The following is a 17834-nucleotide window of genomic DNA, read 5'->3' as shown; positions in this document are numbered from 1 at the left end:
CACTGCCTCACAGCAGGACAGCGGCCTGTTCTGCAGATCTGTGTCTGGTTCTGTAGAGAACCTGCAGAACCATGTGCTGCAGAGCCCAGACAAACAGCTGATTCAGTTCAGCCTTTTGATCTGACAGCGTCCGATCAGACGTTCTGTCAAGAACCGCAGCAGAGACCCAGGAAGCAGACGGGGGAACAGGAGGCCACAGAGGAACGTCAGGACCGAGCAGAACCGTCGTGCCCTCTGTGAGCTGTGAGACAGGTGTTCTACCTGCCTGGTCGTCATGCCAACAGCAAACACCGCCAGCATCAGCAGGGATCCGCCAATCAGCTGCTATCAGGGCCAATAATCAGAACTGATCAATAATTAGTGTGGTAACTTTGATTGACATGACAGTCGACATGGAAACCCATCAGGCCCCGCCTCTCTGTCTGACAGACAGCGGGACAGAGGCGAGTGGGCGGAGCCTCGTCTCTGATCATGTGGTTCCAGTTCCAGTGGATTTGTCTTTAGTTTAGTTTCAATTTAAATAAAGTTTCACTGCATTTAAATGTCAACACCAGCAACATCCATTTTTCAAATTTACTGAAAATTAGAATTTACCAAGACAATTTACTTTAAAACTTTTACACTAAGTGTTGCCAAGTTTTGATTTAATATAATAAAATATATTTTAAAAAAAATTTCCCCAGTTTTCTTTTTTTTTTTTTTTTTTAAATTTGTTGCAATTTTCTTGAATGTTTTACAAATAATTTAAACATTTCTGATCCTGATCACTAATGATCAATATCAGTCTGACAAATCAATACTAGTGGGTCCCGAGTGTTCAGTGATCTGATAAGCCGAGTGTTTGGCGGCGTGTGTGTGCGTGTGTGTGCGTGTGTGGTGTGTGTGGTGTGTGGTGTGTGTGTGTGTGTGTGTGTGAGAGACACAACATGCAGGAGCCGTTTCTTTGAAAGGTTTATTACAAAACACGAGACAGAACATGTCAACTGGATTTATTCTATTGGCAAACACGATACATGACACACACACCTCTAGTCTGCGGGGTGGAGGCTCGCGGAACCACGGAACCAACAACAGAACAGGAAGGAGAAAAGAGCCAACACAAGGGAGTCTGGATGCAGGGCGCAGAACTCAAACCGGGTGGAACTCGAAACCGAAGCAGAACCAAAGAGCCTGGAGGAGGAACGGGGAACGCACCAGCGCCTCGTCGTGCTTTTACTGTTTTCATCTTTTATTTTCTTCTGGTTAGAAACGAGTGGAAGTCGAGTGCAGCCGCTTTCACACATAAATAACAATTAAATTAAAGTTCAGTCCAATTCAGACAGGAAATGTATTCACAGAGTGTCCGACGCCCCGGAGAACCGCCGAGCTCAGCTGATCTCAGCTGGCGGCGACACGGGGAGCGGCGTCCGGGGTGGGGGGGGGGGGGCGGGGGGGAGGGGGGTGATGAAGATGACAGTGGTGACGATGGTGTTGGTACAGCGAGAGCAGCTAGGAGGCGCTCTCTCTGCCTCTTATTTTCTACTTGTGAATCACATTCAGTTCCATTTATTATATATTACAACTTTGCTCCAAATTCATAAATAAGTCGTGCAGCTTCCCCTCACCGAGCTCCACGCACAGCACCACGCCGTGCACACACACACACACACGCACGCACACACACACACACACACACACAGCGTGTACACACACACACACACACACACACACACACACACACACACACACACACACACAGCGTACACACACACAGCTGGTGGGCTGAGTAAATATTGGTCATGCATACATTAAGGTGGAGGAGGGTTGGAGCTGCTTTGCGCTGCGGCGCCGCGCCCGGACAAACGTGACGTGAAGCCGCCCGGCGGAACGTTTAAAATCAACAAGGTGGGATATCAAAGCTCGGACGCAGCCAACCAATCAGAACGCTGCGCCAAGAGGAACGAGCCAAACACGGCGGTCTCAAGAAAACAGGAAGGAAGGGAAGAAAAAAAACGAACCAAAAAAACAAAACATGGAAGCTACTCAAACTACAAAGTAAAAGGTTGCCGCGGAAACTTTTCACCGCCGACGGTTTTCTGATGTTTGCTCCTGTCTGATGATGATGATGATGATGATGATGATGATGATGTCACGCCGCCTGACTGATTACAGATTTATCAGAGACTTCAGTCTGACCGCCGCCGCTGAGGCTTTTCATCCCGAGGAGGAGAAACCAAACCGTTGGTCATTTTTGGGAGAGAAATCGGTGAAAGTTACCACGGTAACGCGGCGAGGCGGCGGCGGTCTGACAGACGAACGCGCCGGGGCAACTGGGATCCAACAGGAAACCAGTGAAACCAGCAGCCCAGCGGCAGTGAGCAGGTTTCCTGATTCCTGCAGAGGGAATGTCACCAAACTAACAAACCCAAAGTGTCTCCATGGTAACAGTGCAATCTAACAACCAATGAAAAGGGAGGGGAGGGGGAGGGGGGTTACACTCAAATCTAGTCCCCGTCCTTACGAGCAATTAGCTAACGGGTCGTGTGCGACCAGAGGCATGACCATATATGGGAATCCTTCCACTAAATGACCATATATGGACGTCCTGCTGCTATCTACACCAGAGAAATAACCAGTTCCACAAACCGCCCAGAACCGCCCAAACGAGTCCAGGACCGGTCCGGGTCCGGGTCCAGGACTGGGTCCGGGACGGGGCGAGGTCTGGAGCGGCGTGCGTCACTCAGAGTCTGACTCGAGCGGCGCCGTCTCGTCCACGGCGCTCCGCTTCCTGCGCTTGGCGTTGCGCTCGCGGTGGCGCTGGTCGTCCAGGTGGGCCTTCTTGTGGCGGGAGAAGCTGGACGAGTGCATGAAGGTCTTGTTGCAGGCCGAGCAGGTGTAGGTCTTGGGCGGCGCCGCGGCGTGACTCTTCTGGTGCTGCTGCAGGTCGGCTCGCCGCTGGAAGGCCTTGCCGCACGCGTAGCAGCTCAGCTTGCCCCGCCCCCCGTCCGCCTTGTGGGTCTGCTGGTGCCGCGCCAGGCTGGAGGCGTGGCTGAACCTCTTCCCGCACTGCCCGCAGCCGTGAGCTCCGCCTCCGCCTCCCCCTCCCGCCGCCTCCTCCTCCTCGGCGGGGCCTCGCTTGGCGGAGCCCCTCCCCCCCCGGCGGCGGCGGTTCTTCTTGCAGAGCGTGTAGAAGTTGGGCTTGTCGCGGGAGCAGAGCTTGAGGCGGATCTTGAGGTCGGACGAGGTCTCGCCCAGGTTCTCCTTGCCGGGCGTGTAGTTGTCCAGCAGCTCCTTGACGTGCGTCACCTGGTGTTTGGACAGCTGCGTGGACGTCCTGAAGGTCATGTCGCACTGCGGGCAGGCGTAGAACTTCTCGCCGCCCTGGCCCTGGATGACGGCCGGGGGCGGGGCCGGCTGCTTGGCTCCGCCCTGCTGCCGCTGCCTCTTGTTCTTCTTGTTCTTGCCGGGGGACTTGAGCGAGCGGCGCAGGGCGGCCATGTTGGTGCCGAGGGCGAGCTCCTTGGGGAGGCCCTTGCCCTTCTTGTGGATGAGGCGGTGGCGGGACAGGCTGGAGCTGTGGTTGAACTCTTTGCCGCAGATGTTGCAGGGGTGGATCCTCCGCTTGCCGTGCAGCCGCAGGTGACTTCCCAGCATCCTGAGGGAAACAGGAAACGTTACAAACAGGAAGTGACACGCCGCCGCCGCCAACAGGAACAAACACCACATTATTCACTATACAAGCAAGCACTCAAAATCTTGGATAAAAAACCATGATCCTTCCATCACTGCACAATCCTCAATAAATACGGGCTACTTAGCTTGAACAATCTTGTCTTTTTCAAAAATTGTTGCCTCATGTATAAAATCCGGCGCAACCTAGCTCCGCCTCCACTTTGCAGCCTTATTCAGTTTAGATCACCTGCAACAAGCAGCACCAGAGGGGCGGCCAGAGTGGACTGTGAAATAGCACTCAGGAAAACCTCATTTGGACAATCGGTTTTCTCTTGTAGGGCAGGCAAAGACTGGAACACGATACCGCAAAGCAGAAGGGAGTCCCTCACATACAGCTCTTTTAAAGTCAAATTTAAAAAATGGCTGACCGAAAACCAAGCTTGTCAACACTAACCTCTGAACCTGAGCCCTCTGTAGCACATGGCCTAATCTGAATTTACTTGCAGCGTTGCTGTTGTTGTTGTTGTTGTTCTTGTTATTGATAATACGATTGTGAATATTGCTACTGTAATCTGTTGCTTTTAGGTATAGCCATAATCCTTCTGGCAGGGGGACTACCAATGGAAATTAGCCTTTTGGCTATAATTGGGTGCATTTACATTTTACTGTCTTTTAAAATGTTTATTAATGTACACTGTCCCTCTCTAACAAATAAAGGTTAAAGAAAGAAAGACAAGAGTTTTAAAGACTTTCTTCATGGCTTCTTATTGTTACTGCTGTCACCCTAACCCCTAACCCTGTCACCCTAACCCCTAACCCTAACCCCTAACCCTGTCACCCTAACCCCTAACCCTAACCCCTAACCCTGTCACCCTAACCCCTAACCCCTAACCCCTAACCCTGTCACCCTAACCCCTAACCCTGTCACCCTAACCCCTAACACCTAACCCTGCAGGTGTGCACCAAGGCTGCTGGAGACATGAACACATGAAGCGGGTTCACCCTCAGGTTTAGGTTTTCTTCTTCTTCTGTTGTTTAAATTGTTCATATTTCTATTTTTTTCTATATTCCTTGTTTATAGTGTTATTTTGCTTTTTGCTATTTATTATCTGTTTATAATGTAAATTATGCTTCATATTGTTGCTCTGCACTGAGCGGCTGGAAATGTCCCCACCGTGGACTAACACAGGAAGACCTTATCTTATGAAGACATGAGGACATGAGGACATGAGGACATGAAGACATGAGGACATGAAGACATGAAGACATGAGGACATGAAGACATGAAGACATGAGGACATGAAGACATGAAGACATGAGGACATGAATCTGAGCTGAATGACGAGGAGAAGAAACCTCCAACAAGTCAGCAGGTTCACCTCAACCTGTGTGTGTGTGTGTGTGTGTGTGTGTGTGTGTGGTCATGGTGTGTGTGTGTGTGTGTGGTTGTAGTGTGTGTGTGTGTGCCTGTGTATGTGTGTGTGGTCATGGTGTGTGTGTGTGTGTGTGGTTGTAGTGTGTGTGTGTGTGCCTGTGTATGTGTGTGTGGTTGTGGTGTGTGTGTGGTTGTGTGTGTGTGTGTGTGTGTGTGTGTGTGTGTGTGTGGTTGTAGTGTGTGTGTGTGTGTGTGCCTGTGTATGTGTGTGTGGTTGTAGTGTGTGTGTGTGTGTGTGTGTGTGTACCTGCTGCCTTTGAAGGCCATGCCACAGTGTGGGCAGGTGTAGCGTGCCTCCTTCCCAGCGGGCTCCAGGCTGCGTTTGGCGGGTGGCGGTGCGGCGGCGCTCTTGGAGGCGTGGCTCTGCTGGTGGCGGTACAGGCTGGAGGCGTGGCTGTAGCATTTCCCGCAGTAGCTGCAGCGGTACTGCCGCTCGTCCGGGTCAAACTCCGCCTCCGACTCCGCCTCCCCGTCGGCGTCCAGCCGGCTGCCGCCCGCCTCCTCCGGCGCCTCGTCCTCCTCGTTGTCGTCGTCCTCTTCCTCGTCAGAGTCCGTCTTTATTTCTACGCTCTGCTCCGTCACCTCGCAGGGGTACACCTCCTCGTACGGGGCGAAGAACGCCTCGTCCGTCTCGATCTTCAGCTGCTCCGCCGTCAGGTCCGAGGCGTCGTCCGAGTCCTTCTTCACGCAGGAGATGGTGAACTTGGAGCCGACCTCGGCCCACTTCACCACGTACTCGATGGGCTGCGTGTCCAGCTCCACCGTGATGAAGTCGGCGCCCAGGGCGTCCGGCTCCGACGACGCCAGCTCCGTCTCCGAGTCTTCCATCCTGTCCCAACCCGAGGCCGCCGAGGGAAACGTCCTGAGGAAGACGCCGCTGCAGAGGCTGAACCACCTGAGGAGAGACAGAGGTCACGTTACATCACGCGGACTTCCTGTATGACATCACTCTGATGCCTCACAGCAAAAACCAATCAACTGTGACTCCACCCACTCAGACAGAGAGCCTCAGGTCACATGACAGCAGGAGGTTTAAACTCCAGTGACTGTGATCTTTGATTTGAGACGTTACAGTTTCCATCAGATACAGCAGAGAGCAGCGAAACACAACAACACGTCACTGCCAGCACTGCTGACAACCATTATAACCATTAATATTCACCATTATAACCATTATAACATTAATAATGACCATTATAACCATTATAACCATTAATAATCACCATTATAACCATTATATTCATTAATATTTACCATTATAACCATTATAACCATTAATATTCACCATTATAACCATTATAACATTAATAATGACCATTATAACCATTATAACCATTAATATTCACCATTATAACCATTATAACCATTAATAATCACCATTATAACCATTATAACCATTAATAATCACCATTATAACCATTAATATTTACCATTATAACCATTATAACCATTAATAATCACCATTATAACCATTAATATTCACCATTATAACCATTATAACATTAATATTCACCATTGTAACCATTATACACATTAATAATCACCATTATAACCATTATATTCATTAATATTTACCATTATAACCATTAATAGTCACCATTATAACCATTATAACCATTAATATTTACCATTATAACCATTAATAATCACCATTATAACCATTAATAATCACCATTATAACCATTAATAATCACCATTATAACCATTATATTCATTAATATTTACCATTATAACCATTATAACCATTAATAATCACCATTATAACCATTATAACCATTAATAATCACCATTATAACCATTATACTCATTAATGACCATTATAACCATTATACTCATTAATAATCACCATTATAACCATTATACTCATTAATAATCACCATTATAACCACTGATAATCATCATTATAATGTGGACATGATGATTTAGCAGAAAACTGCATCCCTTCGCTGTGATGCAGCCTTTAGTCACGTCACCATGGTAACATATTCACAACCACAGAGCAGATCCAGTCTGACATCAGGACGTCAGCACCAAGACGCTGCCCAGCCACTTCACTTACAATCAAACTAAACTCATTTTGCTGAGGACCTCTGGAACCCACCATGGAACCCACCGCCCACCGTGGAACCCACTGCCCACCGTGGAACCCATCGTGGAACCCACCGCCCACCGTGGAACCCACTGCCCACCGTGGAACCCACTGCCCACCGTGGAACCCATCGTGGAACCCACCGCCCACCGTGGAACCCACTGCCCACCGTGGAACCCACTGCCCACCGTGGAACCCATCGTGGAACCCACCGCCCACCGTGGAACCCACTGCCCACCGTGGAACCCACTGCCCACCGTGGAACCCATCGTGGAACCCACCGCCCACCGTGGAACCCACTGCCCACCGTGGAACCCACCGTGGAACCCACTGCCCACCGTGGAACCCACTGCCCACCGTGGAACCCATCGTGGAACCCACCGCCCACCGTGGAACCCACTGCCCACTGTGGAAACCACTGCCCACCGTGGAACCCACTGCCCACCGTGGAACCCATCGTGGAACCCACCGCCCACTGTGGAACCCACCGCCCACTGTGGAACCCACCGCCCACCGTGGAACCCACTGCCCACTGTGGAAACCACCGTGGAACCCACTGAGTCACATGAAACAGAACAAAATCCTGTCCCTGTCTATGGGCCATGTGATAAATTGATATTCCAACATCGCGGTGTAAGAGCAGAGTATGGCTGAACGATATCTGCTCATCATATTATTATTCAGATATGAACATGTGTGATATTAAAATCTCAAAAGGCGTCGATATGGACGATACCAAATTTGGAGTTAGGGTTAGCCTGAGACACGGTCGGTTCTGATCAGTAAAATATTTTCTACATCCAGTTGATTTATTTTGCTGCTTTTGAAGAATGCTTCATTTTCTCTGTTGCTGCACTTTAAAATGTCAAATACGTTTGAATCCCCAGTCATAGTGCATCACTACCCAGATATTTGGCAGAAATATCCAGAGAGGAAATTTTGTCCATATTGTGCAGCTCCAGACCAGATGTGGTCTTAATTTCCTGTAGATCAATTAATTGATTACTGACTAATTGTTTCAACTGCAGTTTCATCTAAACAACACACAGCACCACCATGACCGCCTTACAGAACGTTAGCAGTGTGTTTTGCTTTCAGGATGACTGAACATAAGAAAATGGTTAATATGAAGATGTGCACTGAGCAGCACAGGACACGGTGTAACTAACAGGTAACCTCAAGCCTGCTGGACACACCACATCCTGCTGAGGCCAACACACACACACACACACACACACACACACACACACACACACACACACACACACACACACACACACAACCCTGGCACACCCATATGATGCATACACTAAATTATGTAATGGTACATAAAAAGGAGGGTCAGCTCTGAGCTCCTGTCCCTGCAGGCCAACCAGCACAAATACAAATTTAAATCCTGGGTACTGATGTTCATTTCTGCTCTTTCCCCCCTTTTGTTTCACTGCAGCAGTTTGATGTGACTCCTGCCAGGCCGGCGGGGCTGCAAACATGAATCCAGCCTCAGTCCCTCGGGCTGGATGTGTGCTCGACATTTACATTCTTTCGCTTATGGAGGAGGGAGTCACGCTGATCTCCATTCAGAAAATCTGTCGCTTTAACGTTTCCGTGATTAGAGGTAAAACCGTCACTCCTATAAATTAATTATATATGTCGTTCGACTCGTAAGACGACGACCTTCATTTCGGCATACACCAAAAACACCAACCTGCCCTGCATTTATATTAAATACCAAGTGAAAAACGTCCTATTTATTATTCGCCGCGTCCCTTCACGTTGCACCGTGAGGGCGGCAGCGAGCTTTGTCGGCCGATACTGAGGCTGGGAATATTAGAGAAATGGATCATTTCCACGCCGAAAGCAGCAGAGCCGCGGCAGAGAGCAGCAGGACGGCCCCAGGCTGCTCTGAAGGGTTCCTGCGCTTCTCGCTGTGTTTACAGACAGAAAAATGCAGATTTGTCGGCGGAGCGTCGGGGTTTGGCTCAATGTCAGTGATGAGGAAGCACCGAGCGGCGGGCTCGTCTCTGCCCCACAAAAATGTCAATTAACTAAATAATAAGAGCAGAAAACGCTAAATTAATTACAGCAAATGTATTTTAATGAGAAATGGTTAGTCAATCTGCTACTCACGAACCTTTTGGCGCCGGCGGACTGACGTAAATGTTAAAATATTACCGGTGTAAACGGCGACAATAAACAGGAAGTAGGGGACGTGTACAGTGCATTGTGGGAAAGGATTAAATGGTTGCAAGGACCGGATGAACTGCGGATTGTCCTTCAAAATAAAAGCGGGAAGTCTGTCACTCCGAGATAAAAATCCTCTAAACTAAAAATGATGAATGAAAAGAAAAGAAAACAAACAAACAAACAAACAGACAAACAAACAAAAACAATCAATTAATAAAAGTGTTCAAAGATGTGGTACAAAGCTTTGGCTCTGACACGTTTTTTTTCATTCCTTCTGATTATTAATGAGCTGCAGATCTCACATCACATCACACTTTATTGATCCTGATGGAAACTGTCACTACTTGTTTTGTGGCGTCAGGCTGTGAGCCGGCCTCACCCTCAACCACAACTCAACACACACACATCTTTAATAATACATTTATTCTGCCATAATTTCAATTAATGCCCAACTTCATTTCACAATTTGGATCAAATCAGTATAATCAAATATAATCAATCCAGAGCCGGCTCAGGTCTGCGGGTGGAGCTCAGCGGGTCCTCGCTCCACGGGTTCTCCATGCCGCCAGCAGAGGGCGCCCTGCAGGGCCACTTGTACTTTACCATGTATGGAAATAAAAGAAAAGAAATATTTCATTTTCTACAACATTTATGAGGCTCCTGCAGGCAGGGATCCACCAATCAGCACGCTCCATTATCATAATCAGAACTGATCAATAATCAGTGTGGTAACTTTGACTGACATGGAAACCCGTTAGGCTCCGCCTCTCCGTCTGACAGACAGCGGGACAGAGGCGAGTGGGCGGAGCTCTGATTATTGATTAATGACTGATAATTTTAATAATTCTATACTATTGTGATTTTTACCTACAATTTCTTTTATTTATTTTTTTTCTCTCTACATACACAAACAGACAGACAGACACACAGACAGACAGACACACAGACAGACAGACAGACAGACAGACAGACAGATACAGATATATTCATTTCTAATTTCCTGGTAAGTTTGTGTTTTTTTTGCTAATAAAGTTGAATGAGCTCTTGTTTCTTGGTGCTGCTGAACCTCAAACTGGACGTTTTGATGCAGCACATGATCACGGCCCTGACTGCGGGTCACCGAGGCGCGCAGCAGCTGCCACTGTATCACTCCGCAGCCGCCGGAGAGAAAGTAGTTCCTCCGGCGTGGAGGGCGGAGCGCGGCCGCAGAGCTGCTCCTCCTCCGGGCTCCTCCTCCGAGCTCCTCCTCCGGGCTCCTCCTCCCGGGCTCCTCCTCCGAGCTCCTCCTCCGAGCTCCTCCTCCCGGGCTCCTCCTCCGAGCTCCTCCTCCGGGCTCCTCCTGGGCTCCTCCTCCTCCGGGCTCCTCCTGGGCTCCTCCTCCTCTGGGCTCCTCCTCCTGAGCTCCTCCTCCGGGCTCCTCCTCCGGGCTCCTCCTGGGCTCCTCCTGGGCTCCTCCTCCTCTGGGGTCCTCCTCCTGAGCTCCTCCTCCTGGGCTCCTCCTCCTGGGCTCCTCCTCCTGGGCTCCTCCAGGCTCCTCCAGTGAGTTTGTGCTGTCGGGTCTGGCTGCAGCGCTCGCTCCCTCCACAGGGGGGCGCCGGCGGCTCCAACGCAGGATCGGACTCACATGGAGGAGAAAACTCCTCCTTTCAGACACAGTCGCAGTGCATTGTGGGCCACCGGACCAGCGTGATGTTCACTGTACACTGCAGTGCATTGTGGTCCGCTGCAGTGCATTGTGGTCCGCTGCAGTGCATTGTGGTCCGCTGCAGATGAACTACAAAATGAAAGCGCAGAGTTTCTGCCTCCTCTTCGTTCAGCTTCATGTTTCTCGTCACAGCTCAGACCGTCTCCTCGAGACGCGGCGGCGGTGGGAAGCAGCAAAAGGGGGCGGAGCCCGGCTCGACATGAAGATTCTCCACAGGAAGCAGACGGAGAGGCATGAGCGGTTTAAACCAATCAGATCACAGACGCAGCGACGGGCCTCAGTTTGGTTGGACAGGAAACGCTGCAGAAAAGTAAATGGCCTGTTTTCCACGACGTGGAAGAGGCCACGCCCCCATCAGGATGAAGCTGATGTTCTGCTGGTCGTCAGGCTGAAGGATGACTCAGCACTTTTTCTCACAGAGCCCTCAGCTCTCACTGTGCCTGTGCCTGTGTGTGCCTGTGCCTGTGTGTGTGTGTGTGTGTGTGTGTGTGTGTGTGTGTGTGTGTGTGTGTGTGTGTTTGTGTGTGTTTGTGTGTGTGTGCGGGACCCTGTGGAGGGGCGCAGCCACCGGTGACCTGCTGACTGACGGGTCGGTCTGGGCCACGCCTCCCAGCCGAGCGCAGAGTTCACAAGACTTTTAGTTTTTGAGAAAAAAACTTTGTGGCACTTTTTCTCATTTTCCTGACGTGCAGGGAAACTTCTTTAACTTTTGGATATTTGAGGATATTTTGACTCATATTTTGGTCGTTTCCTGCTCGTTTTCTTGTAACTCGTTTGCTCACTCAGCCGCAGGACGTCCCACATCACTGCACATCACATCACTGCACATCACTGCACATCACATCACTGCACATCACTGCACTGCACATCACTGCACATCACTGCACTGCACATCACTGCACATCACATCACTGCACATCACATCACATCACTGCACTGCACATCACTGCACATCACATCACTGCACATCACATCACATCACTGCACTGCACATCACTGCACATCACATCATATCACTGCACTGCACATCACTGCACATCACATCACATCACTGCACTGCACTGCACTGCACTGCACTGCACATCACTACACTGCACATCACTGCACATCACTGCACATCACATCACATCACTGCACCTCACTGTACTGCACATCACATCACATCACTGCACATCACTGCACATCACTGCACATCACTGCACATCATCCCGTATACAGTTGTTATAGTGGTTTGTTTGTTTACTCTTTTGTTATTTAATTTATGTAAATTAAAAGAGAGCAAAGTTCACCGGAGTCAAACTGCTTGTATATGAACGCACTCAGCTGGTTCTCTGTGGTTCTGATTCTTCTTCACCTCTGTGGTTCTGAGGGTTCTGCCGTGTCGTGGTCACAAGAGTCTGACCTCCACGTTAAAATCTGAAGGGCCTCACCAAACAAGAACCATGAACCAGCAGCAGAACCACATCCGGAGGCTCTCTGACCTCCTCAGGTTCTCAGCAGCTGCCACAGAACCACAGGGTTCCACGTTCTCACAGAGATACAGGGTTCCACGTTCACACAGAGACAGAGACACAGGGTTCCACATTCACACAGAGATACAGGGTTCCACGTTCTCACAGAGATACAGGGTTCCACGTTCACACAGAGATACAGGGTTCCACATTCACACAGAGACAGAGATACAGGGTTCCACATTCACACAGAGACAGAGATACAGGGTTCCACGTTCACACAGAGATACAGGGTTCCACATTCACACAGAGACAGAGATACAGGGTTCCACGTTCTCACAGAGATACAGGGTTCCACATTCACACAGAGATACAGGGTTCCACATTCACACAGAGATACAGGGTTCCACATTCACACAGAGACAGAGATACAGGGTTCCACGTTGTCACAGAGATACAGGGTTCCACGTTCTCACAGAGATACAGGGTTCCACGTTGTCACAGAGATACAGGGTTCCACATTCACACAGAGACAGAGATACAGGGTTCCACGTTGTCACAGAGATACAGGGTTCCACATTCACACAGAGATACAGGGTTCCACGTTCACACAGAGATACAGGGTTCCACGTTCACACAGAGATACAGGGTTCCACGTTCTCACAGAGATACAGGGTTCCACATTCACACAGAGACAGAGATACAGGGTTCCACGTTCACACAGAGATACAGGGTTCCACATTCACACAGAGACAGAGATACAGGGTTCCACGTTCTCACAGAGATACAGGGTTCCACATTCACACAGAGATACAGGGTTCCACATTCACACAGAGACAGAGATACAGGGTTCCACGTTGTCACAGAGATACAGGGTTCCACGTTCTCACAGAGATATAGGGTTCCACGTTGTCACAGAGATACAGGGTTCCACATTCACACAGAGATACAGGGTTCCACGTTGTCACAGAGATACAGGGTTCCACATTCACACAGAGATACAGGGTTCCACGTTGTCACAGAGATACAGGGTTCCACGTTGTCACAGAGATCAGTCAGTCAGTCAGTCAGAAGGGGGCCTGTGTTCCCCAGCAGCCCTGCAGCTGCTCTGCTGTCCCTCCAACACTTCATGTTGGGTTCCCCTTTAATCTGTAATCTTAATCTGTAATCTGTCACCTGGCTGGATCTGAGGAATATTAATCTGAGGGCCTGTGATGTCACAGCTCTGTGCTGAGGCCAAACTCACTTCTGTCACACAGAGGAGGAGAGGAGGAGAGGAGGAGGAGGAGGAGAGGAGGAGAGGAGGAGAGGAGGAGGATGCGGGACGGGAGGGGAGGGGGGAGGGGGGAGGGGGGTCAGGCCGCGGGGAGTCCCGGCGGCCTGCAGCATCTCTCGCGTCCCACCGCGTTCTCATCATCATCATCATCATCATCATCATCATCATCATTGTTGTTGTTGTTGTTGTTGTTTCATGTTTTTCTGTGTTTGCGCCGCGGAGCGTCGAGCTGCATCCGGACGGCGGCCGGACGCTCCGCGGCTCCGCGGCTCCGCGGCCGCCGCCGGGCCGGACGGGCCGTCCCGCCGCCGCGCACCGGGCTCCATCCTGCGCCCCGCCCGCCCCGCAGCCCCGCAGCCCCGCGGCTCCCCGCCGGGACACTTACTGTTGTGGGCGCTGAGCTCCGTGTGTGTCGCTGCCGCTGAGCTCCGGGCTCCTGCCTCCTCCGGCTCTCCGCTGGTCTCCACACCGCCGCTCGGCTCCCGCTGCCCCGCCGCTCTCCGGCACGCCGTCCGCATGCTTCCCGAGCTGTGATTGGTTCAGCTCCTGCGCAGCGCTCTCCGCTCCTGTGATCCTATTGGACGGCGGAGGAGCGAGCCCGCAAAATGTGTCTGTTAACGTCGCGAGGTGTCGTAAAGCCTCTTTGCCGTGTTTTTTAAACGTTTATTCATGAGCATGTGAAAACTGTCAGAGGAGAATGGTTAAATATTACCCATAATAATAATAAGAGAAGAAGAAGAAGAAGAAGAAGAAGAAGAAGAAGAGCAGATGTGAAAGTTCTGTCTCCGTGGTTGTTTTTGTAGTTAAATGTAATGATGTTCTGTGTTTCTGAGGTTGAGCTGGTGACGCTCCGCCTCTGCAGGACAGACCCGGAACAACGAGCTGCTCGGAAAAAAGCGACGTTTTATGCGTTTTTACCGAAGCCGCACACACCTGGTGGAAAGGTGCCGCGGCTCCGGTGCGGGTCACGTGTCTGCTGACAGAACCACAGCCTGCATGAGGTGGTGGATTGTGGTGGGTTGTGGTGGGTTGTGGTGGGTTGTGGTGGGTTGTGGTGTTTGTCCGTGTGTCTCGGTGGCGGAGGAAAAGGTGATCCGGTTGAGAAAATCTGTTTTCTTGTCGTAATAAAATGCGTGTTGGGGAGTTTGTCTGTGCCGAGTTAAAGAGCTGCGTCCCCGTCACGTCAGCCCGCCTCTGGCCGTGTTTCTGTGCGTGTTTGTTCCTGCCGGGACACAGAAACTCACATTTTGTAAACGCAGTCTGGCGCGGGCCTGTGCCCCGCACCTGTCCGAGTCCATGAAGTTATACACGTCACATACATTTCATTAGAAATGACTCTGTAAATATACTTGAGAATGAAAATAAACTACAATAAACAACAGAATGTGGTGTTGACTGTCAGTCTGTGATTAAAGGTGTATTCTGCAAAATGAACCAGAGCTGCTGAAGTGAGGCCCTCCAGACACACCTGACCAGAGGTATGGAAGAAACGTGACCATCAGTGAGAACTGTGTAGAGCCAACCATCCCAGGTGTGATCAGCTGAGCCTGAGGCGGGGCTGGAGCAGGCGGGGCCTCCAGCTGCACTGACAGGCTGCAGTCGGCTCGGCTCAGCTTTCTGCAGCAGTGTGGACCTGGGGGCTCCTGGGGCTCCGGGCCCCTGAGGCCCGGGGCCCCTGGGGCTCGGGGCCCCTGGGGCTCAGGGTCCCAGCTGTTTCCACTGCCAGTCACTTCTTTGTGTGTGAAAAGTGCTGACACAGCAGCGAGCGGCAGAGTGCAGCTTCCTGATAGAAACGCGCTCGGATCAAACCTCGTGGAGGGTTGAGGTGCAGCGGCGGTTTGGAGGCTCCGTCCGGACGCTCCAATCAGTTTTCAAACACGCAGTGATGACATCACACCCGGAGAGAGGGAGGAGCCTCAGAGCGGCGGCGGCTGGCAGAGATGAACCGGTGAAGCTGGAGCTCCGTCTGTCCCGCTTCTGCTTTGGAGAGCTGTGACACCGTTACCATGGCAACAGCTGCAGGTGAGTTGTTGGTGAGTGGACACACAAATCCAACCTGATCACCTGACAGTTTGTTTGAAAGATCTGAGCTGAGACATAAAGCTGCCGCCTGCAGGGGGCGCTCTGGACCCCCCCCCCCACACACCACCACCACCAGGCTCGCCCTGTGAGCCAGCAGGGGGCGCTGCCTGCCTGCCAGTAAAACTGCGTCGGCCCTCCTCCTCTCACCCCAGTAAGCCCCTGTTTGAGCTGCTGGCCTGGGGCCGGCGCTGCAGCTCCCACAGAGCTGAGGGCAAGCTTCTGTCCCAGAGCGACCCCCCCCCCCCCCCACTAACAACCCAAAGATCACTAACAACCCAAAGATCACAAACAACCCAAAGATCACTAACAACCCAAAGATCACAAACAACCCAAAGATCACTAACAACCCAAAGATCACTAACAACCCAAAGATCACTAACAACCCAAAGATCACTAACAACCCAAAGATCACTAACAACCCAAAGATCACTAACAACCCAAAGATCACTAACAACCCAAATCCCAACCGTCAGAGGAACTGCTCTTAGAAACGCCTCAACATGAGAAACCAACCGAACACGTGCAGTCAGCTGACTTCCTGTCAAACTGGATTCACAAGTGACAATAACTTGTTTACATCCTCTCCTGTTATTGATGCACAATGCACTATTGTATACTGCACTATTCTTATTTTACTTTTTTTTTTTTCATTTTACTTTTCGTTCATATTTTACTTTATTTTGCACTATTTTCTCTGTTGAAATATACTTATTTTTATCTTATTGTATTTAAATGTAAACATTCTAAAAAACACCAGCAGGAGTAGCACCTTGAATTTCGTTGGATGCTTTTGTTTACAATGACAGTAAAGGCTCCTGATTCTGATTCTGATTCTGATTCTTCCTGTCTGAGTCACATGACCTTCTGAAGTCAAGTGACCTTTGACCCTGGAGGAGAGTTTGGGCTGAAGACTGTCTGCTGCCCACCAGGTCATCCTCATCCTGTTGATCTCCAGAGGAGAGGAGAGGAGGCAAGGAGAGGAGGCTAGGAGAGGAGGCAAGGAGAGGAGGAGAGGAGGCTAGGAGAGGAGGCGAGGAGGCGAGGAGAGGAGGCGAGGCTGTGCCCCTGAGAAAACAGAGAGCTCCTCTGTTTCTCTGTGAGCTTTAATGGAGAGGCAGCTCAGGTGTGCTGTCCCCTTCAAAATAAAAGCCCTGCTGTCAGAGACAACATGAAGGTTCGATTCTGGTTTTGACTCCACCCTGCTCATTCTGGATTTCCTCTGAAGCTCCACAAACCTAACGCACCTGAAACTGAACCTCAGCGTTTCAAAACATCAAATCAAGTGAAGAAAAAACCCCGTTAATGTTCCACTCTGTGCCCAGGTGACAGTGAAGCAGCCGCAGGTCAAAGGTCACAGGTGGCTGGACTTTGGGCCTGTTTGCTGCACGTGGCGCTCTGTTTTCTTGATGCTCCTGAAGGCCACAGCTGTGTTGACTCAGCTGCTGGTTATTATGGGGTGGAGAGAGGACTGTGGACTGAGCAGAGTCACGGCAGGACAACAGCAGAAAAGAATAAAATATAAAAAGAAATAAATGCAAATAAATCATGTTTAATAAAGTATAAAACACAATAAATGCAAATGAACTAATAATAATTATAAAAAGATTAAATGCAAATGCAGAAATAATAAAATATTTATTTTTATAACAAAAATCAATAGTAATAAATAATAATAAATGAAATAATCAAAAGTGGAATATGAAATGAAATATGAAAATCCTCACAAAATAAGTGATTTTTGTCAGTAGAGGCTTTTTATTGAACTTTTTCCTGCTATTTGTCTGTGTCTCCTGCTGCTGTCTGATGATGATGATGATGATGATGATGATGATGATGATGATGATGCTACATGTTACTGAGACAAGATGCTTCATGCGCTGGTTGGAAACTTATAATAATAATAACAATAAGGACAGACGTGCAGCCTCAGCGGCGACACAGAGACTGAGCCGCTCATCTGT

General features: G+C 50.0%; 1 protein-coding gene across 1 annotated transcript; it reads right to left on the bottom strand.

Annotated features, from left to right (window-relative positions):
* Positions 1–911: 911 nt before the first annotated feature.
* Positions 912–15799, bottom strand: LOC115372352 (zinc finger protein 135). The gene is made up of 5 exons (XM_030070159.1): positions 15689–15799; positions 15260–15482; positions 14177–14402; positions 5334–5981; positions 912–3634 (listed from the first exon to the last, which is right to left on the bottom strand). The coding sequence occupies exons 1-5, from the start codon at positions 15797–15799 to the stop codon at positions 2716–2718; spliced, it is 2127 nt and encodes a 708-aa protein (XP_029926019.1). The 3' UTR covers positions 912–2715.
* Between the last annotated feature and the right edge of the window lie 2035 nt (positions 15800–17834).

Source organism: Myripristis murdjan, chromosome 15, assembly GCF_902150065.1.
Source record: "Myripristis murdjan chromosome 15, fMyrMur1.1, whole genome shotgun sequence".
Classification (NCBI taxonomy): Eukaryota; Metazoa; Chordata; class Actinopteri; order Holocentriformes; family Holocentridae; genus Myripristis; species Myripristis murdjan.
Note: the sequence above shows the minus strand (reverse complement) of the source record. Positions and strands in the feature narration are given on the sequence as shown.